This window comes from Balaenoptera physalus (assembly GCF_965194825.1).
Source record: "Balaenoptera physalus genome assembly, chromosome: 10".
In the NCBI taxonomy this organism is placed as follows: domain Eukaryota; kingdom Metazoa; phylum Chordata; class Mammalia; order Artiodactyla; family Balaenopteridae; genus Balaenoptera; species Balaenoptera physalus.
The window spans coordinates 10610750-10631916 of record NC_138889.1 but is presented as its reverse complement, the minus strand read 5'-3'; the positions used below and the strand labels follow the sequence as shown (position 1 = coordinate 10631916).

Sequence of the window (21167 nt, the reverse complement as noted above, 5' to 3'; positions counted from 1 at the left end):
TATTTATTTATTTATTTATTTATGGCTGCATTAGGTCTTCATTGTTGCGTGCGGGCTTTCTCTAGTTGCGGCGAGCGGGGGCCACTCTTTGTTGCGGTGCGCGGGCTTCTCATTGCGGTGGCTTCTCTTGTTGCGGAGCATGGGCTCTAGGCATGCGGGCTTCAGTAGTTGTGGCACGTGGGCTCAGTATTTGTGGCTCACGGGCTTAGTTGCTCCGTGACATGCCTGGACCAGGGCTCGAACCTGTGTCCCTTGCCTTGGCAGGCGGATTCTTAACCACTGCGCCACCAGGGAAGTCCCCCGTGTGAAGTTTCTGACATGAGTTTCTTCAGTCAGTGGGGTAGAACTGTTAAGTGTGAGGGGACGCATTTCTTCAACCTGACTACATAAAATAGTTTCCTTAGGGAATCAAACCAATATACACCTGCACTAGCTCCCTTCCAACCTTGATATTGTTAGACTTTTTAATTTTTGCCAATCAGATGGGTATGAGATGGTATCTCACTGAAGTTTAAATTTGCATTTTCCTAAGTACTAATGAAGTTGAGCACCTTTTCATATATTTATTGATCATTTCCTCTTCTGAAAGTGCTTGTTCAAATCATTTGTCTATTTTTCTAATTGTATTACTTTTTCTTATTGATTTGTAAAATTTTTAAGATAAACTCTGTGAACAACTCCTTTTCCAGTTACATATGTCACACATATCTTCTCCCAGAAAAATCTTGTCTTTTCTATGACCAATGTTGACGATCAGATGTTCTTAATTTTACTGTGGTTACAGTCTTCTTTCTGGACATGGTTTTTGGTGACTTGCTTAGGAAATCCTCAGGCAACAATCTGTGTGAGGGTCCGTTTGTAATCATGACTTATCAGGGGAGATGGTTTTTCCTTCCTTCTTCATTCACTCACTGTCAAGGTTGAAGATAGACAGTTTTCCTTTTATATCCTCAGCCATACTGTGTCTTTCAAGTTCACCCTTAGGGTGAGGGTGTGGCCAGCAGGGCCTGCTTTACCAGATCTCCCCTTACACCTTTCACATTAGTGGTCTTTTGGAGAAGTCGTCTCTTCTCCACTGTGCTTTGTGAGGCCATAAAAGCCAAAGCCCAGTTTCACGGCTTCTGCAAATGCCTTCTAGAAAATGCATCCTCAAGGCGGTCCTTGATTTTCTGGGTTTCTGCCCTTGCTACATTTGTGCCTCTAAATATTCCATACTGTTTTGATAGTTCATCAAGCTTTTTTTAAAAGAATTTCTTTTTTACCCCCCCCCTTTGTTAATATTTTATTTTATGTAGCATTTTTAGTTGTTGTTAACAGGAAGGATCACCAGGATATCTAGTCTGCCATATTGCCAGAAATGGAAGTCTTCTGAATTTAGTTTTTTTTTTTAAATTATTGCCCTTGCTGAAATACGGATGTCAGGGAGCAACCAGCCACACCACAGAGTCAGGCAGAAGCAGGAGAGTCTAATGCACCTGCCTGATCATATACTGAGTAATGTAGAATTATGTCAGTGCTGACAATTTACTGATCAGGGAACTTTTCAAACCATACAAAACAGACTGTCCTCTATGAGAAGATAAAACAGGGAAAATATATTAAATGAGGAAGCTCAGGGTGCTTCTCACATCACACATGTACAGCGACACGCAAGCCAGCTAACTCATCAGTAAGAGAAAGAGGAAGCTGCCTTGATTTAGTCTCCTTTTTTTACCTGTTACCTGGATTCTTTTTGTTCTGGGAGCACGTTAGCACTTATAATCAGCTTGTCTGATAGAGAAGTTTTTTTTAATAAACATACATTATGACTGAGAGTGGATTTTGGAGTTGGATGTGCCTGCATTCAAATCCCAAGCTTGCAGCTTGTTGGCTGGCATTAGACAAATCAAGATACTGCACTCTAGTTTTCTGCTGCATTACCTGGAAAGTAACGATAGTTAACTGCTTCATTATGTGTGTGAGGATTAAATGAGATAATGCTTGCCCTCAATAAATTCATACTAATAGTTGTGAAGCAAAGGAGAGTTAAAAAAAAAAAACACGTAAATGGTAAAAGCTAAAGAATTTTAACATTACAATAATGTGTCTCTAACGTAATACTTGGAGAGCTTTGGTCCAGCTTTTATGTGTCACTTGTGATCAGAGCAGTTGATGGAGCAGAATGAGAATATTCTCATCTACCTGGAGTACTCTAAGTGACGTTAGTCTAGGGGCTGGGTCACGTGTCCTGGAGAAGCCCTTCGAGTGACTTATCTAGGTTGTAAAGGAGAACTCTATGCACTTCTGGAATCTGTTGCATCCCTGCAATACCTAGGCTGACACTATGGCCTGGGTACAGGCTCAAGGAGCTTTAAAAACATAATTCCAGATGTGTTCAGAAGTCTTGAAAGCATTTCATTGTTGTCTGGCATGGGGGCTATGGGTGGAGGGAAATTCCATCACCCAAGGATATGTTTAAGAGTATTTCTGCAGAACCATCTGGACACTAGAGAGAGAGACTACAGTGTTTCATTTAGGTTTGAATGAGGTCACTTCAATTAAACACTTGCTCATCAGACCCCTACTGTGCAAGCCCTCCTACTCACAAGGGAGATAGAGCTGAACCCATACACAGCCTCTGCCTTCATGAGCTGACCACGTAAAAGGAGGAAGGCAGATAATAAACAAGTATTAACAAGTACAATGAGTGCTACCAACGGGGATCTGCACTCCAGTTTTTCTTAAGAGCATCGCCTTAGAGGGTCAAGTGTAGATGGTGTGCATTACAACACAAATGAATATCTAGATTGCTTTGGGGCAAGTTACAGGGTAAAGGCTTATTATGGTTCAGTTGAAGGTTGCCATGTCATAATTAATCTCCTCTTTGTTCATTCTCACCCATCCGCATTACTGACCCAGATAGTCAGTAATCTAGGGGAGGACAAAAAGGAATGACCTAGCCAGGGAAGTTGCTGGTGCTGGAACTCCCGGGCCCCAGCTTGGAGGATTGTAAGAAGAGCCTTTTCCCCTTTTCCTGGGAACTGCGTGTTCCGAGCTGATGTTGAAAATGTCGATGCTCTGCCTGGTCTGAATCTTCGCGGCGCCCTGCATTGGTGATAAAATGTTGTTTAAATCCTACACCAGGCCTTTGTGGCCACCTTAAGAGTTCCCTGGCTCCGGGTGACTGGGGGCACTGCTGGGCCACCGTAAGCTGCTGCCTCACCACGAGCCCCAGAAGTCACGGCAGGCGACTTCCCCAGCAGGGAGGAGAGCTGTGTGTTCCGTGGGCTGTGAACTGCCGGGGAGCTCGCAGCCGCAGCCCCGAGCTCGCCCCGCCTCGCTGGGAAAGGGCCAGGACTCTGTTTAAGGTGGTCCCGCGCAGCTCGCCTGCCTCCGGACACCTAGGCATCCGACCTCTTAGGTCGGCTCAGCTTCAGATTCGGGGCTGGCAGAGGGCCTGGGGGCAAGGCTCCCCTCCGCCTCTAGGGGTGGGGCATTTTTAACCCTTTGGCGATGCCCAGGGAGGTGCTCGCCTTCAGATATTTCTGCCGCTCTCCTCTTCCTTCTCCAGCGCCCACGTTGCTCACCCACCCTCTCCCCGACTGTCTGTCCCATCCTGGGACAAAACATGTGCTGTGTCTTTAAATGGGCGGAAGTGGCTGGCAGTGCTTTGCCTGGGTACTGCATTGATTAGGAGATTATATGGAGCTGCGGGAGCTGCCGCCTGGGGGAAGAGAGGTGCAGGTTCCGCCAGGTTTTTGCCCTCCTGCCGGGCTCTCCCTGGGTTCCTTTCCCAAGGCTGCGCTGAGCCGGCGTGAGGTGAGGGTAGGTGGGTGGCCGGCCAGCCCGCCTGTTGACGGCAACTCCAGGGCTTGTTTTGCTGCCTTGCCAGCATTACCCATCCTCATCAGAAACTGGCAGTGGCAGCAGCCGCTCAGGCAGGCAGCTCCAGCCCCAGGCTGGGTTTGCAGAAGCTGTCCTTTGCCTCTTCCTTCGCCCAGCTTTCAGCTGGGAACGGCGAAGGAGGGAAAGCGGCGGAGCACTTCTTCTGGCTGGGGTTGCCCCTCTCTCTCTTTCTCTCTCTCTCTCTCTCTGTCTCTCTCTCTCTTTTCTTTCTCTCTCTGGGTTCAAGTCACATTACATGGGATTCTGTTCTTTTGGGACTTCATCATCTTTTCAAATATGTCCTGGGTCCTCCGGAGCTGTGCCCGGGATGCTAAGGACACGGTCAGTGGATTATCGTGACTGTACTAATGAAAGGATTCAAGCTGTCCTGGTGAGTAGAGAAGGGATAAGCACCTTCCCCTGCCGCTGTCTTCCTTCACCCCTGTGCGCCCCCCAGCACCTCAGCGTCCTCAAGAGAGGTCTCCCTCAGATAGGCCCCTCTCCCTAGCTGGGTATCAAGGGGTTAAGGCGGGGTCCACACACTCTACAAAGTTGGGTTGCCCTCTCTGGCTCCCCCCAGCTTCTGCACCGCTGCAGTATTTTTTCTGCCAGCATCTTCCTGGGGGAGGGGTTTTGTGGAACTTGGGTGGCCGTGGAGAGAATCAAACTGCAGCTGAAAAGAGGCTCCGACTCTGAGGGGGCTGAGGGGTGCCAAACACTGAGGGCACTGGATACAGAAAGAAACCTTTCACAAGGTCCTGCATGTCCGCATTAAGCTGGCGGTGCGAACTTTCTTGACCCGACAGACATCCAGAGGGGCCCTCGTCACCCTGCTGCTTAGGGCACCCTCCCCCCCGGTGGGCAGTCCCTGACCTCTTAGAGGCTTCTCTCTGAGGAGAGAGTCCCGGGGGGCCAGGCTCCAACCTCTAGCATGCCTGGTGTCCAGAGGAGAGTGGACCGCTCCCCTGCCCACCACATGGACGCACCTTGGGGCTTTGCAAGCCCCTCTTCCTCTTGCTTGGGGTGTGGAGTGTCTGTATTGTAGCCGCAGAAGTCGTCAGAACATTTTTACCTTCCATTTTAAAAGTAAAACCCTTACCTCTCCCTCTTCTCCTTTGAATCAGATGGGTGGGTGAATTGGCTTTTTATCTGGTTGAGCAACTGGAGATTTTGCTTGGAAAACTTTGCCACTGTCTGCAGGGTGGCGTGTGCAGCTCGGAGGAGAAAGGCTCCTTGGGCTGGAGATGGAGCTTCCTCTCCTTGAAGGCAGTGGAGGGTGGGAGGAGGCAAAAGCGTGAGAGCGCTCCCTGCAGGGCTGCGTCCCGCCTTCCCTGCGGCCGGCAGTCGTGGGTGGGGTGGTAGTTGGGTCACCTCTCTGGATTGGAGGGTGCTGGTCAGAGGCCAGGTGGGTATTGAGCAGTTTAATGCAGGGAGTCCTAGCCTGGCTCTCGGCCGCCTCTGGCTTTGCAGAACCCCGGTACGCCAGGGTAAACCCTGACAGAATCAGTCTACACCAGTCCTCCTCCTTTAGGCAAGAGGGTCCTTTAGTGAAAAGGCACTTTAGAAAAGATACTTTGTGGAAGGGAAGGGGAGGAGCTTAGCTCCTGCAAGCTTAGCTCTTCATAACTGTGAGGTCCCAAGCAGTGGTGCACGTCAGTGACCACCCAGCCTCTAGCTTCTGCTCCTCAGGATGTGGTATCACTGCCTCTTGTATCGACTCTTGTGCTGAAGCCCCCTCTGAGTTTGAGAAAGGGTGGCAGAGGTACTGTGGTGCCATCCCTGCCCTTGCTTTCTTGGGGCCAGCTTCCCTGTTCCTCCTGGGTTGGAAGCCGTTAGCAGGCCTGGTCAGCATCCAAAGCTGCCCCTTTATTCCTCAGCAGAGCCGAGCTGGGTCTGTGACTTGGATGAGGCCTCCAAGGAGAGCCCAGGTGCTGCTGGGAGAGTGGGGATACTGCCTCATCATCAGAAATCACTCGGCCTTCCCCTGCGCCCCTGCTGTCAGCGCACCCGGGTTGGAGCTGAGGGGCGCTTGGCTGTCATGCAGGATGAGGCATCCCTTTAACACAGAGTGCTTCCCTGCACAGCCCAGGCTGATCCCTCAGGGACGTGCCGAGATGTTTGCCTTTAAAAATCTGCCTTGAGCACCTCTTGATGCATTTCCACGGGAGAGCAGTGTTAGGCTGAGAACTGTAATTGGGGTAACCTTGTCCTTTTCAGCCAAGTCAAATGCTACCAGGATGGGGAAATTGTGTATGTGGTCTGCCTGGGTACTATCAGATCCCGTGATTCACCATGTCATTAGGTACAGATTTATCAGTCCATTTTGGCCCAGGGGCCAGACCTTGTAGTTGTGATGTGGATGTTTGGGCTGGAAATGCGGCTCGCTTTGGTGGGATCCCATGTCAGGGCACCCTCTACTCTCCCAACAGGGAGACTTGCTAGAAACAAGGTGACAAATACACTGGCTGTTTTGTTCTGGATAAAACTGTCTGTGTATGGAAGTGGATGGAATGAATTAACTTTCTAACCTTTGAATCATTTCTAGAAACATTTCCAGAATGCCTACTATGCGTTAGTGATATAAAAAATGCTGACAATAATAATGATAATAATAATAATAATAATAATGGCAACTAACATTTGAGTGCTTACCATACGTCGAGCACCGTTTACATGTATTAAGTCACGTAGTGCCCACAGTGTTACGATTAAGGTCCCCACTTTACAGAGTGAGGAAACAGAGAGTTTAAGTAACCTGCTTGAAGGTGTACAGATAGGAATCTGGCTTTGGGTTTGCAGGGAATTTTTCCCAGTGATTCACTTGTTCACTTTCATCTGTATTATATGTATATACATGTGAATATATATGTCTAGTACATATTGGCTGTTTTGTTTTTTGCTGTCTCTTTGCCTTACTTTTTTTGTTGTTGTTGTTAGTTGATTAGGCTTTTATTTTTTATTTTATTTATTTATTTTTAAATTTATTTATTTATATTTTATCTTTGGCTGCGTTGGGTCTTCGTCACTGCGCGCAGGCTTTGTTTCGTTGTGGCGAGCGGGGGCTACTCTTCGTTGCCGTACACAGGCTTCTCGTTGCGGTGGCTTCTCTTGTTGCGGAGCACAGGCCCTAGGCGCGAGGGCTTCAGTAGTTGTGGCACGAGGGCTCAGTAATTGTGGCTCACAGGCTTAGCTGCTCTGTGGCAATGTGGGATCTTGCCGGACCAGGGCTCGAACCCGTGTCCCTGCATTGGCTGGCAGATTCTTAACCACTGTGCCACCAGGGAAGCCCAATAAGGCTTTTAAAAGTGTATGGAAATGTGCCATCCCAGTCCTCACTATATTCCATCAAGTGGTATCTCCATTTTAGAGCGAGGGAAACTGACCTACAGAGTGATAAAAGGGTTTTGACTAAATTCTATTTTTTTTTTTTTAATTTATTTATTTATTTTTGGCTGTGTTGGGTCTTCGTTTCTGTGCGAGGGCTTTCTCTAGCTGCGGCGAGCGGGGGCCACTCTTCATCGCGGTGCGCGGGCCTCTCACTATCGCGGCCTCTCTTGTTGCGGAGCACAGGCTCCAGACGCGCAGGCTCAGTAGTTGTGGCTCACAGGCCCAGCTGCTCCGCGGCATGTGGGATCCTCCCAGACCAGGGCCCGAACCCGTGTCCCCTGCATTGGCAGGCAGACTCTCAACCACTGCGCCACCAGGGAAGCCCTTGACTAAATTCTTGCAACTAGTTAGTGGAAGGCCAGGATGCACACTCTTATTACTTGACCATTATTTCAGTTTCGCAACTATCACAGCAACAACAAGGTTAGACCTATACTTCTCCAGAGAGCAGGGTCAAGGTCTATAAATTCATTATTCATCCATCCCTTCATTCTACAGATGTTGACCAGGTAATTATTGTTTTCACAGCCCTATGCTTAGGCATTGTGGGGGGTGAAAAAATGTAAAGGACATCGCCTCCCACTTCTAGGGACTGGTAGCCCCCCGGGCAGAATGAGACCCGACCACAGACACACACACACACACACAACACACACACACACACACACACACACACACACACACAACAAGTCAGTAAATGCTAGGGCAATGAACAACAAGCACTGTAGAAATCCAGAGGAGGTTGGAGTTTATTTCCGCTTGGGTGGCAGAGAATCTTCTTGAAGTAATTGGCACTTGAGGGGGGGGGTGTGAAGCCTGGACAGCGTCAGGCGAGTGCAGGCTGTACTGTGAACAACATTGATACCCCACCTCTCGGAGTTACGAGGTTATCACAGGGGATGCTTTTGGATGAAGCTGATCAAGATACGTGTCTGTGATTGACAAGTGGCTGGATTGTGAGCGAGAAATCCTCCCCCCCCAATCCAACCTCCCCCTCACTGGGTCAGGGGCTTTAGGCTCTCTCAAAAGATGCTTCTGTGGTTCCATCTCCTGGTAACTTGGTGAGCACGGTGAGGGCGGCGGGGAGGAGGTCGTGGAAGGAGGTCATGGAAGGAGGTCCGTATGCAGACAGGGCTGTGTCCAAGCGGAAGCGTGGCACGCGTAGTTTAGAAGCCAAGTAAGTTTTTTAAAGGACACTTCACTAGGCCTCCTTAGCTTCTACATGGTTAATTTTTTTTGTATGTGTGTGTGATGTAAAGCTGTTCCTAATTCCCATAGAGCTTCAGAAACCCAGCCACTAGGAAGCCTCCAGTCCCGTGGGGCTGCTCCCTGTACAGACTGTTTTGACCCCACAGGACTTGACAGCCTGTCGTGACATCTGTCTCGGTTCTCTGTCCTCACGTTCCTGGTCCTCACGTCTGTTGGGAGCTGTGACAGACCTTCAGGAAAGTCAGCGTGCTGGAAGAATTTCATTTGGTGAAGAAAAAACAGAGTAAAGACACATAGCGGGGGAAGCATTTCTGTGGCCAGGTCTTGGTCCACAGATGAGGGGAATTTCGAGTCTGTCTCTGTGTTTGAGCGGGTGAGAGAGCAGTCGTGCGACTTCACACTGTTTATTTAGGAATGTGAACGCCATGTGAGAGAACCCAGTCACGTTCTTACTGGGTAACTGGGACAAGAGTCCGTTTTGCACACCTCCATCTTTCATGGAGATTGATGGCCAGCCATATTTTATCTCATACAAGGCCACTGGTCCAGTGTACTTCTTCTCTTTAAATCTGTTAACAAATGGAGCGCTGTTCCTTCTTGAGCTCTGGTTTAGACCCAAGAAAGAAGAAACGGTTGGATTGCAGCAGGGAGGATTTAAACTAGACGTAAGGAAAGAGTTTGGACTTTCTGGAGCATTAAGCTCAGGACGTGTATCTATCTTTCGAGGCCCTTTCTGTGAGGTTTCCAGTGGAGGAGGAGGAAACCTTGGGCATGGCCTCTGCACACCCCCTTTAGCCCCAGGCTTCCTAGCTCTTCACACGTTTACCAGAAGGTAAGCTACGGTGAAGTCTCGAGATTCTGGAAAGCCAGCTCGTGAGTCTGAATCTTGTCGTCACCTTTTGACCTGTCGTCGTGTGGCCGTGTTAAGTAACTTCCGTTTGCCTTGGGTGGTAGCCATCTTGAAAGTGGGGTTAAATAACAGTGCTGGGCAGATGAGTGGGTCTCTCAGCTTTCCTTTCACCAGTGGTTTAAACAAAGGCCGCAGTCCCGACAGAGCGGGTCCCTTGTGATGTGGGCCATTGGTGCACTTCTTTAGCCAGGAGGAGACACTAAAAATAAACCTTCATTTGAAAATAGTCAATATTCATTTACCATCATCCCCCAGCAGGCACACCTCTTGCTAACAGTGTGAGATTTACTTTATGACTTGGTGGGATGGGAATTGGCGATTTCCCATGGTTTGGTAAATCCAGGGCACTGAGTACTGGTCATCTAAGCATTTAAATCCCTTGAGTATCAGGACAGCTTAGGGCAATGACCAAATCTTCTGACTCTGCAGATTTCTTAAAAGGATAGGCCTTTCCTACCTCTTACCCAGGTTTTCTTCTCCTTTGGGAAACTGCATCTGGCTTGAAATAAGCAACGCTAAACATTATTTGCCTTGCTTTGTTGTTGTTGTCATCATTATTATTACTTAAGAAGAAAGAGATTTACTCTTATTAAAATGTAAGCTTCTGGATGGCAGAGATGGTGTCAAACAAATGAGATGATGAGCGCTCCAGGTTCTTTGCTGCGGGCTAGAAACGCTTCTTCTTGGCTATTATAAGACTTCTTGTCATTGCAGTTTACTGCTGGAAGAGATGATTTAGGGTTTCTCACGACAGAACTTGAGGAAGAGAAGAATGCCTCTGATCTCTTGCTAAATTGTCCAGAAGGCCGGGCATTGGTCTCCTAAATGAGTTGTTACGGTGAAAGCATATGATAAAGTAGGTATTGGCTAGATGTTTTTGTGTTTACTTATCCTTCGCGCTGTTCTTTGGTTTGTATTTGCAGAAGGATGTTGAATTAAACTGGATAGGCTAGGTTATGCTGTGATGACGACCCCCGCCCGCAAACTCAACAGCTTAACTCATTAGAAGTTAGTTTCTGACCACTTCAGGTCCCTCTGAGACTCTGGAAAACTCTCCAGGGGTGCCATCCTCCGTGTGGTAGCTCAGTGATCCAGGCTGTAGAATCCCCTGGCATCTCCTCCACAATCATTACAGGGGGAGGAGAGCATGCCTCTTAAATGCTTCTCCTTGGAAGCAAGTACACTGTCATTGCCCTTTTAGCACATTGGCCAGGACTAGTCACGTGGCCCTGCCTGACAGCCAGAAAGCTGGGAGATGTAGACTTCTGATGGCAGGAAGAGAAGTATTGTTGAGCACCAGTAATGCCCACCACAGCTGCTTTTATGGAGGTGTGGGCGTGGGCGCACTCCCCTACTTAAAATCCCGCAATGTATTCTTACCGCCTGGAGAACAAGGGCCTTAATTTGTGATATCGGGAGGACCTTGTGTGACCTTAGTCCAGGTGTCAGCACGCCCAGCCGAGGGCTGTGCTCAGCTTGCTGCCTGTTTTTACGCAAGCTAAGGCAAACTAAGAATGTTTTTTTTTTACATTTTTAAATGGTTGAAAAAAAATCGAGTCATATTTCATGACATGTAAAAATTGTATGAAATTCAGATTTCAGTATCCATGAATAAAGTTTTGTTTACGCATTGTCTGTGGCTGCTTTCATGCCACGGCATCAGAGGTGAGTCGTTGTGACAGAGAGCTTTGGCCCCCAAAGATAAAATAATTGTTGTCTGGCCCTTTACACAAAGTTTGCTGCCCCCTAGTTTAGGCAAATAGAGATGCCTCTCAAGTGCAACAAAGTGATATGTTTTTACTGGCTACCTCCTAGCTAGCAGTCTTGTTCTAGGCACCTTAATAGTAATAGTGATGATGATAAAGATAGTAATAATTATAGCTAGTACTTACATAACAATTGACTATATGACATATTATAAATGTTTTCTATATATTAACTCATAGCAGTTATTTGGGCTCTGTACTATTATTATGTAGGTTTTACAAATTAGTAACTAAGGCACCGAGAGGTTAAGTGATTGGCCCAAGATCACACAGCCCAGAATTGTTCAAGCTGGCAGTCTGACTCCAGAGCCCGTGCTCTTAACCACTACAGTTACAAAGCAGTTGGAAGACAGGTCTTTGCCCATGAAAAGAGAGAAGACTGATACCTGAGAAAAGTTAGAGAAATATTCTAAGGTAATTTATGAAGACGTTTAATGATATGAATTATAAGCACCAACGATGTGCAAGAACAGAGACAGGGGAAGAGCAGTAATGGGCAAAAATCAGTGGAGAAGGGCTGAATGGAGGAGGTGGGCTGCGGGCTGGTCCTTGAAGCGTGGAGGCCATTGAGATGTCAGGAGGGTTTAGTGGGTCTCTCAGGCAGGGAAGAAGCAAGAACTGAGCCACAGAAACCAGATGAGGGCCTGGTGGATGAAGAGATCAGAACAGAGCAGAAAGTTGAGAGGCAAGTCGGGGCTCACCTGCCGACAGCATCCAAAGTGAGGCAGAGGCTGTGGGCTTGCTCCGCTCAGCCGTGAGAAGCCCTCAGGCTCAGGATGACCAAAGAGCGTGGGGATGCATTTCCCAACTTGGAGGGCAGGCTGCTCTGGGGCCGAGAACTGGAATAAGTTTGGGAGCATGTGTGAAGAATAGCATTAGAAATTATAATAACTATGCTTCTCTGAGCTTTCCATGAAAAAAAAAATCTCATATAACCCTCATGCAACCCTACAGAAAAGGTGGTATTCATCCCATTTTACAGGTAAGGAAACTGAGTCTCAAAGAGGTTTAAGTAACAGGCTCGAGACCGTGTGGTAAGTGGCAGAACTGGGATAAAACCGAAGATGTTTAGCCCTGTGCCCTTAACCCGTATACTCTAGTTCTTGCGTACAGTGTGAAGAGTGTTTATTTGGTAGAAATGCTTTAAACTTTGCATTTCAGCAGAGGTTTGCTGAGGAGGTGGGGCGACCTTTCTGGGCGGTGGTGCTCCCTTTGTCCTTCAGTCATGCAGTAGAATAGTTTTTCCAGTGCACTCACCCCACCACCATGGTGAGCCATGACCCTAGTCATCAATGTTCTGGTGGCTGTCACTTCAGGGCTGCGTCAGGGTTTATTTACAAAAAAATTTTTTTTAAATTTATGAAGTACATCATGCATACAAAAGAAAGTGTCTAATGTATCTGTACAGCTTAAAGAAGAATACCTAAACATTGTCACCATCCAGTTAAGCTTAGAACATTACCTAAACCTTTGAAAGTCATTCATGTTTTATGTGTTTCTTTTGTAAGATTTATGGAAATATTCAATGGCTGGGAGGTCAAGCCTCAGGAAATGCAAATCTTGGGAACCGAGCACTGACTGCTTTCCTGAATCTGGGTTTGGGACTTTCCTTCCTAGAGGAAGCAGGCTCTGCTTCTCAGCAGGCGCCTCTTTGTTCTAACGCTAGCATAAATGGCTGCTCCGTATATGTGGACCCCAAGGGACGGACGCAGATGGTTCTGCTGCTTTCTAGTTGTATGACCCTAGGCAAGGTACTTACTCTCCCCAAGCCTTGATTTTCTCATCTATAAAATGGGGCTCATCACACCTACCTTGGAGGGCTGTTGTAAAGAGTGGGAGGATTAAATGAGATCCTTCCTGTTAATGCGTTTAGGAGGAGACCTGGCACATTGTAACCACCTTATAAATGTTAAGCTGCTATTAAAATCTTTATTGTTTTATGTTTGGCATCATTCAGAGAGAGCATGGTCATGGTCCTTGCTCTCCACACCTAAAATCCAAGATTGTTTCTCATGCCCTAGCTGGATACCAAGAACTCTGATCCTTCTCTTCCCTGATAGCCAGGGACAGTAGACTTAGGCCTCTCTCAGTCAGTTTCACCCCTCCTTTCAAGTTAACAACCTCCAATATCATATGTTTGAGTCTCACTGCTGGAGCTCTTCTGTCTCCTGTCCCACATGGATATGGTCACGTTGTTACTTAACTGGGAGCTAGAACTTGTCCTACCACTCACTGGGTGTGTGACCTTCGGCAAGGCACAAGTGCCCTCGTCTCTAAGATGATAGGCGAGATTAGAGCAGCAGATTTTTATCTCTTTTGGATCCCCATGGACTTTGGACTAGGATCTCTGGAGTACAAGACCCTTTAATATTCTTCCCAAGTTCCTACTGGATTCTTCCTATCTTCCCTTTAATTCATTTATTCATCTGTTTACTGGACGAACGTTTCTTGAGCGCCCACTGGGCTAGGTGGTAGGAACACAAAGATGAGAAGAACTGGTCCTTGCCCTGGAGTGAGGCTTCAGTAGAGGGGGAGCCGGACGTGGACTCCCTTCCCTGTAGGGTCTCACCGATGCTGCATAGTATAGGAAAATTCCAGAGGGACTCAGATGCCTCTCCGGTGCAAATAGATTTATCTTTCAGTTAAGATCCTTTTTTGGACCCTTTCTCCTGAGACTGGGAGCTTCATTGTTTCATAATAGCTTCCCTGCAGCGACCTCAACTTTTTATCCTGACTGAATGAATGGTCATGGTGTGTAGCCGGTGGCATTATGACATGACATGCAAAACCCCTTTGTTTTCCAGAGGCTTAACTTGACAAGCCTCAGGATAAAAATTCTGGGAACTGTGACCATTGGGCTTTTGAAGGTGATCTGCTTTGCTCATCGCACCTTATTTTCCTTAGTCATCTTTTTGGTCTAAATGATTTTTTTTAAACTCTCTGATTTTATGAACCGAGGTTTCTACTCCATGTTCTTTCCTTCTTTGATATAAACAAGCAAAATTTGTGCTCTTGTGAGGCCCTCTAGTAATAGGAGCTAACTACTGCCGTTCAGCTATTGAGCAGTCTTTGTATAAACCATTACATTTATAGCTACAATGATAATACTCCTTTTTACAAAAGTCCCTACTTGGAGCAGTAAATACTCAGCTCTTTTCAATGCTTGGAATATTGTGTATGCAGCTATAGAATTGGTTTTCCTTGCTTGCTGCAATCTTAACTTCTTTCTCTGGCTAAATTCTCCTAAGCATATTTCTAGGCATAAGTTAGGACCACTTTAAACTGGTCATTAGTGCTAAATATAATTAATAATTGTCATCACCAGTCACAAAAGACCCTTAGTCTCCACTGCCAGGAGAAGGGCTGTCAACTCCAGATCTGCACCTCTCTCTCTGTTCCCTTACTTCCGGGAATGGGCTTAAGCTCCTCAAACTCACTTTTGCTTTTTCATGTAAAAAGCAGATTTATAATAGTCTCCCATCCAGCCTGCGCCTCACATCCTCTCTTAGTCATTCACATTGGAAACTTCTGAGCTGTTTTTTTTTACTTGTTCTCCCTCACTCCCCACATGGTTACTTCCGTCGTTGCAGTGTCTCTGATCATCCTCCACTCTTTCCCATGACTACTGCCACTGATTTAATTCATAACCTTTGAATGTCTTACTTGGCCTGTTGCAATAGCCACCTGGCTGATCTCCTCCCTCTTTTTTTTTTTTTTGGAACAGCTTTATTGAGACATAATTCGCATACCATACAATTGACTCATTTAAAGTGTACCATTCAGGGACTTCCGTGGTGGTCCAGTGGTTGAGAATCCGCCTTCCAGTGCAGGGGACACGGGTTCGAGCCCTGGTTGGGGAAATAAGATCCCATATACCGTGGGGCAACTAAGCCCGAGCACTGCAACTACTGAGCCCGTGCGCTGCAACAAAAGATCCCACATGCCGCAACTAAGACCCGATGCGGCCAAAAATAGATAAATGAAAATAAATAAATAAATAAAGTGTACCATTCAGTTCTTAGTATATTCACAATCATCATGACAGCCAATTTTAGAACATTTTCTTCACCTCAAAAAGAGACCCTATACCTTTTAGCTGGCACATCCCAACCCTCCCAGCCCAGCCCTGGGCAGCTACTAATGTACTTTCTGTCTCTATAGATTGCTCTAATCTGGACTTCATGTAATAGATGCATGTGTATATATACATACACACATGCATATACATATATACATACATATTTTCCATTTATGAAATATATGTATGTATATATATATATACACACACATGCATATACTTTGGTGACTGGCTTCTTCCACTTAGTACTATGCTTTTAAGGTTCATCCAAGTTGTAGCATGTATCAGTACTTCATTCCTTTTTCGTGGCTGAATAATCTAATCTCTTCTGTAACTCTTGGGTCCATTTTTCATTCACCTGTCATGTAGGTCAGATTTCCAACCCTTCTTCAAAACCTGAATTTGGCTTCGTGTCGCCTACAAAACGCAGTTGACAGCCTGGCGTGTCACTCAGGGCCTTCTCCAGTCTGGCTCCATCCTGACTGTCCAGCCTCGTCATCCACTCCATCCTTCCATGACCTCTGCTGTCCCCGCCACCCTAACAGACCTATCCTCTGCAGAGCATCTCACGTACCTTTTCCTAGAACTACAGTCATAGTTAAACACTGCTCTTTTGTTCATGCTTCTCTCTTCTCTGCCTATGGAAATCCTATTTATCCTTCAAAATTTAGCTTTACTGTCACCGCCTTGAAAAAGTCTTCCCAGATTTATCTTATCCCCAAATAGGAGCACTTTGCTTGGATTCCCATAATTACATTGTGTTGGATTAGGTATCATTCTGTCTTTATAACATTAAGCCTTCTCTGAGAGTAGAGAGTTATTCTAATTTTTGTTTTATTTTCTCATTGTACTTTCTTTTTATAATTTAATTTTTTTTACTATTTACTATTTATTTATTTATTTAGGCTGTGCCAGGTCTTAGTTGCGGCACACAGGATCTTTAGTTGTGGCATGCGGACTTCTTAGTTGCAGCATACATGTGGGATCTAGTTTACCGACCAGGGATCGAACCCGGGCCCCCTGCAGTGGGGGCTCAGAGTCCTACCCAGTGGACCACCAGGGAAGTCCCTTAATTTAATTTTTATTTTATATTGGAGTATAGTTGATTTACAATGTTGTATTAGTTTCAGGTGTACAGCAAAGTGATTCACTTACACATATACACATATCCATTCTTTTTCAGATTCTTTTCCCATATAGGTTATTACAGAATACTGAGTAGAGTTCCCTGTGTTATACAGTAGGTCCTTGTTGATTCTCACTGTACTTTGTTTTTGGTTTTTTTTTTTAAGACTTTATTTATTTTTAATATTTATTTATTTGGTTGTGCTGGGTCTTAGTTGCGGCTTGTGGGCTCTTTAGTTGCGGCATGCATGTGGGATCTAGTTCCCTGACCAGGGATCGAACCCGGGTCCCCTTAACTGGGAGCACGGAGTCTTAACCACTGCACCACCAGGGAAGTCCCTTCACTGTACTTTCTTCAGGGATTTACACACAGTTGGTGCTCAAAGAAATATTTGCTGGATAATTGATTGTATTCTTGAATTTATATTTTGCTTTTCAAAGTTCTTTTATAGATTTCTTGTCTTTTGAAAATCAAAATTAAAGAAATTTTTATTTATTTATTTATTTATTTATTTTTGGCTGTGTTGGGTCTTCGTTTCTGTGCGAGGGCTTTCTCTAGTTACGGCAAGTGGGGGCCACTCTTCATCGTGGTGCGCGGGCCTCTCACTGTCGCGGCCTCTCTTGTTGCGGAGCACAGGCTCCAGACGCGCAGGCTCAGTAGTTGTGGCTCACGGGCCTAGTTGCTCCGCGGCATGTGGGATCTTCCCAGACCAGGGCTCGAACCCGTGTCCCCTGCATTAGCAGGCAGATTCTCAGCCACTGCGCCACCAGGGAAGCCCTAAAGAAATTTTTGAAGAAAAAAATTATCAGTACTTTTAACTTGTTTGATTTTTTTGGCAACAAAAATTGTGAGCATTGTAGAAAAATTAGAAAATATTTTTTAAAAATCAATCATAATACCACCCTTCAGAGATAATCACTATTAACATTTTACTTTATATCCTTTGAGCTATTTTTTCATAGGAAGAAATAGCTGAAATTGATAATTCATTCTATATGCTGTTCTTAAGTTCTTTAATATCTGATCTCTCTGTAATCAACTAACATTGATTTACCTAATTAGTATTAAGGGTAGCAGTGCAAATATGCAAGTATTTGTCCAGTCTCCTCTTATTTGACATTTAGCTTATTTCTAATTCTTCAAGATTAAAAATAACGTCATACTAACGTTCTTCAGATAAAAATTTAGAAGCCAGATTTCTAGGTCAACAGCTTTTAACACATGTGCCAAGTTGTCCTTGGAAAGGTTGTTCCAGTTTACCCGCCCACCCCCAAGTTATGAGAGTGTTTGTTCCCCTTGTCTTTGCCTGCCTGGCATTACCATTCTTTTTAGTCTTTGCCAATCTGATACTCCACAAGCGGTGTCTCAGAGTTGCATTAATTTGCATTTCTTTGATCATTGACTACATGCTTTTAATTTCCTTATTACTCATGTATATTTCTTCTGCGAATTGCCTTTTTTGTTCTTTGCCCACCTTCCTGTTGAGGTGTTTGTCTTTCTCCTTGCTCACAACTCTTCAACATAATAAGGCTAGTAACCCTTAGTCATACATGTTTTAAGTACTTTCCCTGGATTTTTTGTCTTTTAATGTCAGGCTGATTTTCAGCACATTGAAGCTTGTTTGTTTGAATGTGATCAGGTCAGTCTCCCTTCCCCTGTTGGGTATTATTCATAGTAAGTTCCTCCCAACCTTAACAGTATACATATTCACTTAAGCTTTGAGTTTTTCTGTGGTTTGTTTTTAAATTTAATGCATTGGTCCATTTGATATAAAATTGTATCAGTTGATACTTTTATAAAACTCAGGTGACTACATTTTCAGTCATGGGATGAGAAGGGACTGTCATAAGTCATGTTCATCTTCCTAGCATCAGAGCAGCAGCCCAGGTAGATAGGTACCTCTTTTCCAGAGTATGATAGTCTACCCCTTCCCATCAGTCGCCCACACTTTCCATCATCCTTTCTGAAATCACCTGTGTTATTGTGTGCCAGTTACATATTAATAATATCTATCTAAGTAGGCTGGTTTGAGGATTAAATAAATTTGCAAAGGAGATATAAGGCAACCTTCAGCACACTGCTTGGCACGCAAACAGTCTGCATCAGTTTTGTTGAGTGAATAACTGAATGAATGAATGAATGAGTAAATGGTGGTATGAGAAGTGATGGCAGGTTGCTGAGGATACTGTAAGATAGCAGCAGCTCTTCCGTTGAAGCAGGGCCTTGGCCGAGCAACAGTGTAGGGAGAGCATTTGCCAATTACAGTGTGCCATGGGGAATGTGGAAGAAGGAAAAATCCTGATAGGGGTTTTGAGAAGGTGATAGTCCAAGGGTTAAGACATAGCCCATAGGCTCTCATACACCACACTTAAGGTACATGAACAAGTGGGAGGCGTGCTGGAGAATTCTAAGGGATGCTGGAGAGTTTGAGATTTGGGGGGAGTTTATCAGGGAAGTCTCCCCGGGGAAGATACATTGGGAGCAGAGCTTTGAAGGAAGGCTGGGACCATACAGGTTGGACTTGTGGAATGAGGTCATTTGATGCAGAGAGAATGATGTAAGTAAGCAGTATTTTTTTTTTTTTTTTAATCTGAAATAGTGATCTTTTTTTTTTTTTTTTTCCTTTCCTTTCTACCGTCGTTGCTTTGGATCTCACTGTTTCCTCATTCTCAGCTTTTCTTATCCTTCCTGCTTTTATTTTTATTTATTTATTTATTTTTGGCTGTGTTGGGTCTTCATTGCTGTGCGCGGGCTTTCTCTAGTTGCGGCGAGCGGGTACTCTTTTGTTGAGGTGTGCAGGCTTCTCATTGTGGTGGCTTCTCTTGTTGCGGAGCACGGGCTCTAGGTGCGTGGGCTTCAGTAGTTGTGGCATGCAGGTTCAGTAGTTGTGGCTCGCAGGCTCTAGAGCGCAGGCTCAGTAGTTGTGGCTCACAGGCTTAGTTGCTCCGCGGCATGTGGGATCTTCCTGGACCAGGGCTCGAACCCGTGTCTCCTGCATTGGCAGGCGGATTCTTAACCACTGCGCCACCAGGGAAGCCCCTTCCTGCTTTTAGTGCCATTTAGAAATCATCATGTTAAAAGTTGTTAGTAGTGTTGAGAAAGTTGTTTTCGAAGTGTTTGAGCTCTCGGGTAGAAAGACACCAGGGAGCAGGAAATAAATACGCTTCAGAGCAGCCTTTTGAGAAGATTCCAGCCATAGCAGCCTCTCTCCAACTCCACTCAAAGCGGAAGGGAAATGTGTGTTTTCTAAGATTTACCTAGCACACAGTGGGCACTCCCCTATTTAAATAAATCAGTGAATGAGTGAAAATCTGCCTGGGTTCCCTGAGATGCGCAGCTGTTTAGGAAGCTGCTGAAGGACCGACTTGTAGGATCCAACCCACTGTGGCCTGGGAAAGTGGGTGAGGGGCGGGCATTTTTGCAATGAGGGATTTCAAGGAAGACATCTTGAGGGGTGGCCAGTTCAGCCAGTTTCTCACCCTGCTTGCTGGAGGAGGAGGAGACCCTGCCCTGTGAGCTCCCAATCTCAAGCATTAGAGGAAGTGCAGAAGAACAAGGAAAAGAACCCTCTGAAGTGCAGAGAGGTACTGGGCAAACTCCAGACATAGATGCTGAGGAAACCAGCATACAGGAGTCATTGCAGGTAGCTGGTGTCGGCTAAAATCTCTTCCTGGACGTCAAGTAATTGGGTAAAATACTCTCAGTCCCATGAGAAGAGCAAGAAATGGGCCTCTGCCACCATAAGGACTCATCATTTCCTCTATTAATGCCATCCTTTATTTCAGGGGTCAGCCAGCTTCAGCCTGCTGCCTGTTCTGTAAATAAAGTTTTATTGGGACACAGCCATGTTCTTTCACATGCACGTTGTCTATGGCTGCTTTAACCCTGCAGCAGCAGAGTTCAGTAGGATGGTCAGACTGTGTGATCTTACTACCTGGCTCTTTACAGAAAGAGTTCACCAACCCTTGCATTGTATTATGAATAGATGACTAATTTTCAGTTGTTTTCTCATGAGAATCATGATTTGCCTCACCGTGTAGTTTCCTAAATGAGCGCCCCCCTTTCCTCACGGCACATATTTGCAGGATGACTTAGTGGGACCAGTGGTGTGGTCTGGGATTCAGGCCTCTTGAGGAACACACTGAGCGGCTAGTACTCTAATAATAGGCAGTATTAGTTTCTAATGTTTATTCACTGCTCAGTATATGCCAACATTGCAGAGGAACTGCGGCTCAGCGAAGTTAGGAACGGTGCCCCAGATTACATAAAGTGGCAGGATTTGAACTCAGTCTGTAGGAGAAAACCCTGACCACTCCCCAGTATTTCCTGCCAACCTCCACTCCCTGCCCCGTTCTCTTTGTGAGTTCTGGGTCTGTCATCTGTCAGCCTTTGCTCTCTTGGATGAAATGTTTCTCTTGGAGCGCCCATTCCTTGGTCCGTTTTCTTTTTGACCCCCACCCCTCCTGCGGTCATCTTTGACCTGGCCCCCCCAAGTCCCGCTTCCTTGGAGCTAACTCTCCCTAGGAGGATGAGTTTGAGAAACAAATGAGGTCTTGGGTTTCCTCTGCACCGGCCCTTCCTGCCTGATCCCTGAACCTCGCCTGGAGCCGCAGCTGTCACGCAGGTGCTCTGCCTTCTCCCGAAGACAGCAGGTGCCCGGAGAACCAGCTGGAACGGGGCTCACGGCCCGGGGCCCCAGGGCACCAAAGCGGCAAAATGGCAGCCGCTGGGCCGGCTGAGCTGGCATTTCTGACCTTTGTGGAGAGAGGGCGTCCTTAAAGGGACAGCAGGCTCTTTTCTTCCCTGGTGGCCGACTGCCAGTTCAGA

General features: G+C 46.1%; 1 protein-coding gene across 6 annotated transcripts in view; it reads left to right on the top strand.

Annotated features, from left to right (window-relative positions):
* GRAMD1B (GRAM domain containing 1B) overlaps positions 1-21167 on the top strand; it is a 196896-nt gene that overhangs the window by 96344 nt on the left and 79385 nt on the right. Inside the window, exon 1 of one of the 6 annotated variants that reach the window (XM_082410863.1) lies at positions 3683-4255. The exons of the other annotated variants lie outside the window; for them this stretch is intronic. Coding sequence (XP_082266989.1) covers positions 4233-4255 — 23 coding nt within the window. The 5' untranslated portion in view covers positions 3683-4232. Of the gene's footprint in view, positions 1-3682; positions 4256-21167 lie in introns of those variants that run through there. 6 annotated transcript variants of the gene reach the window in all.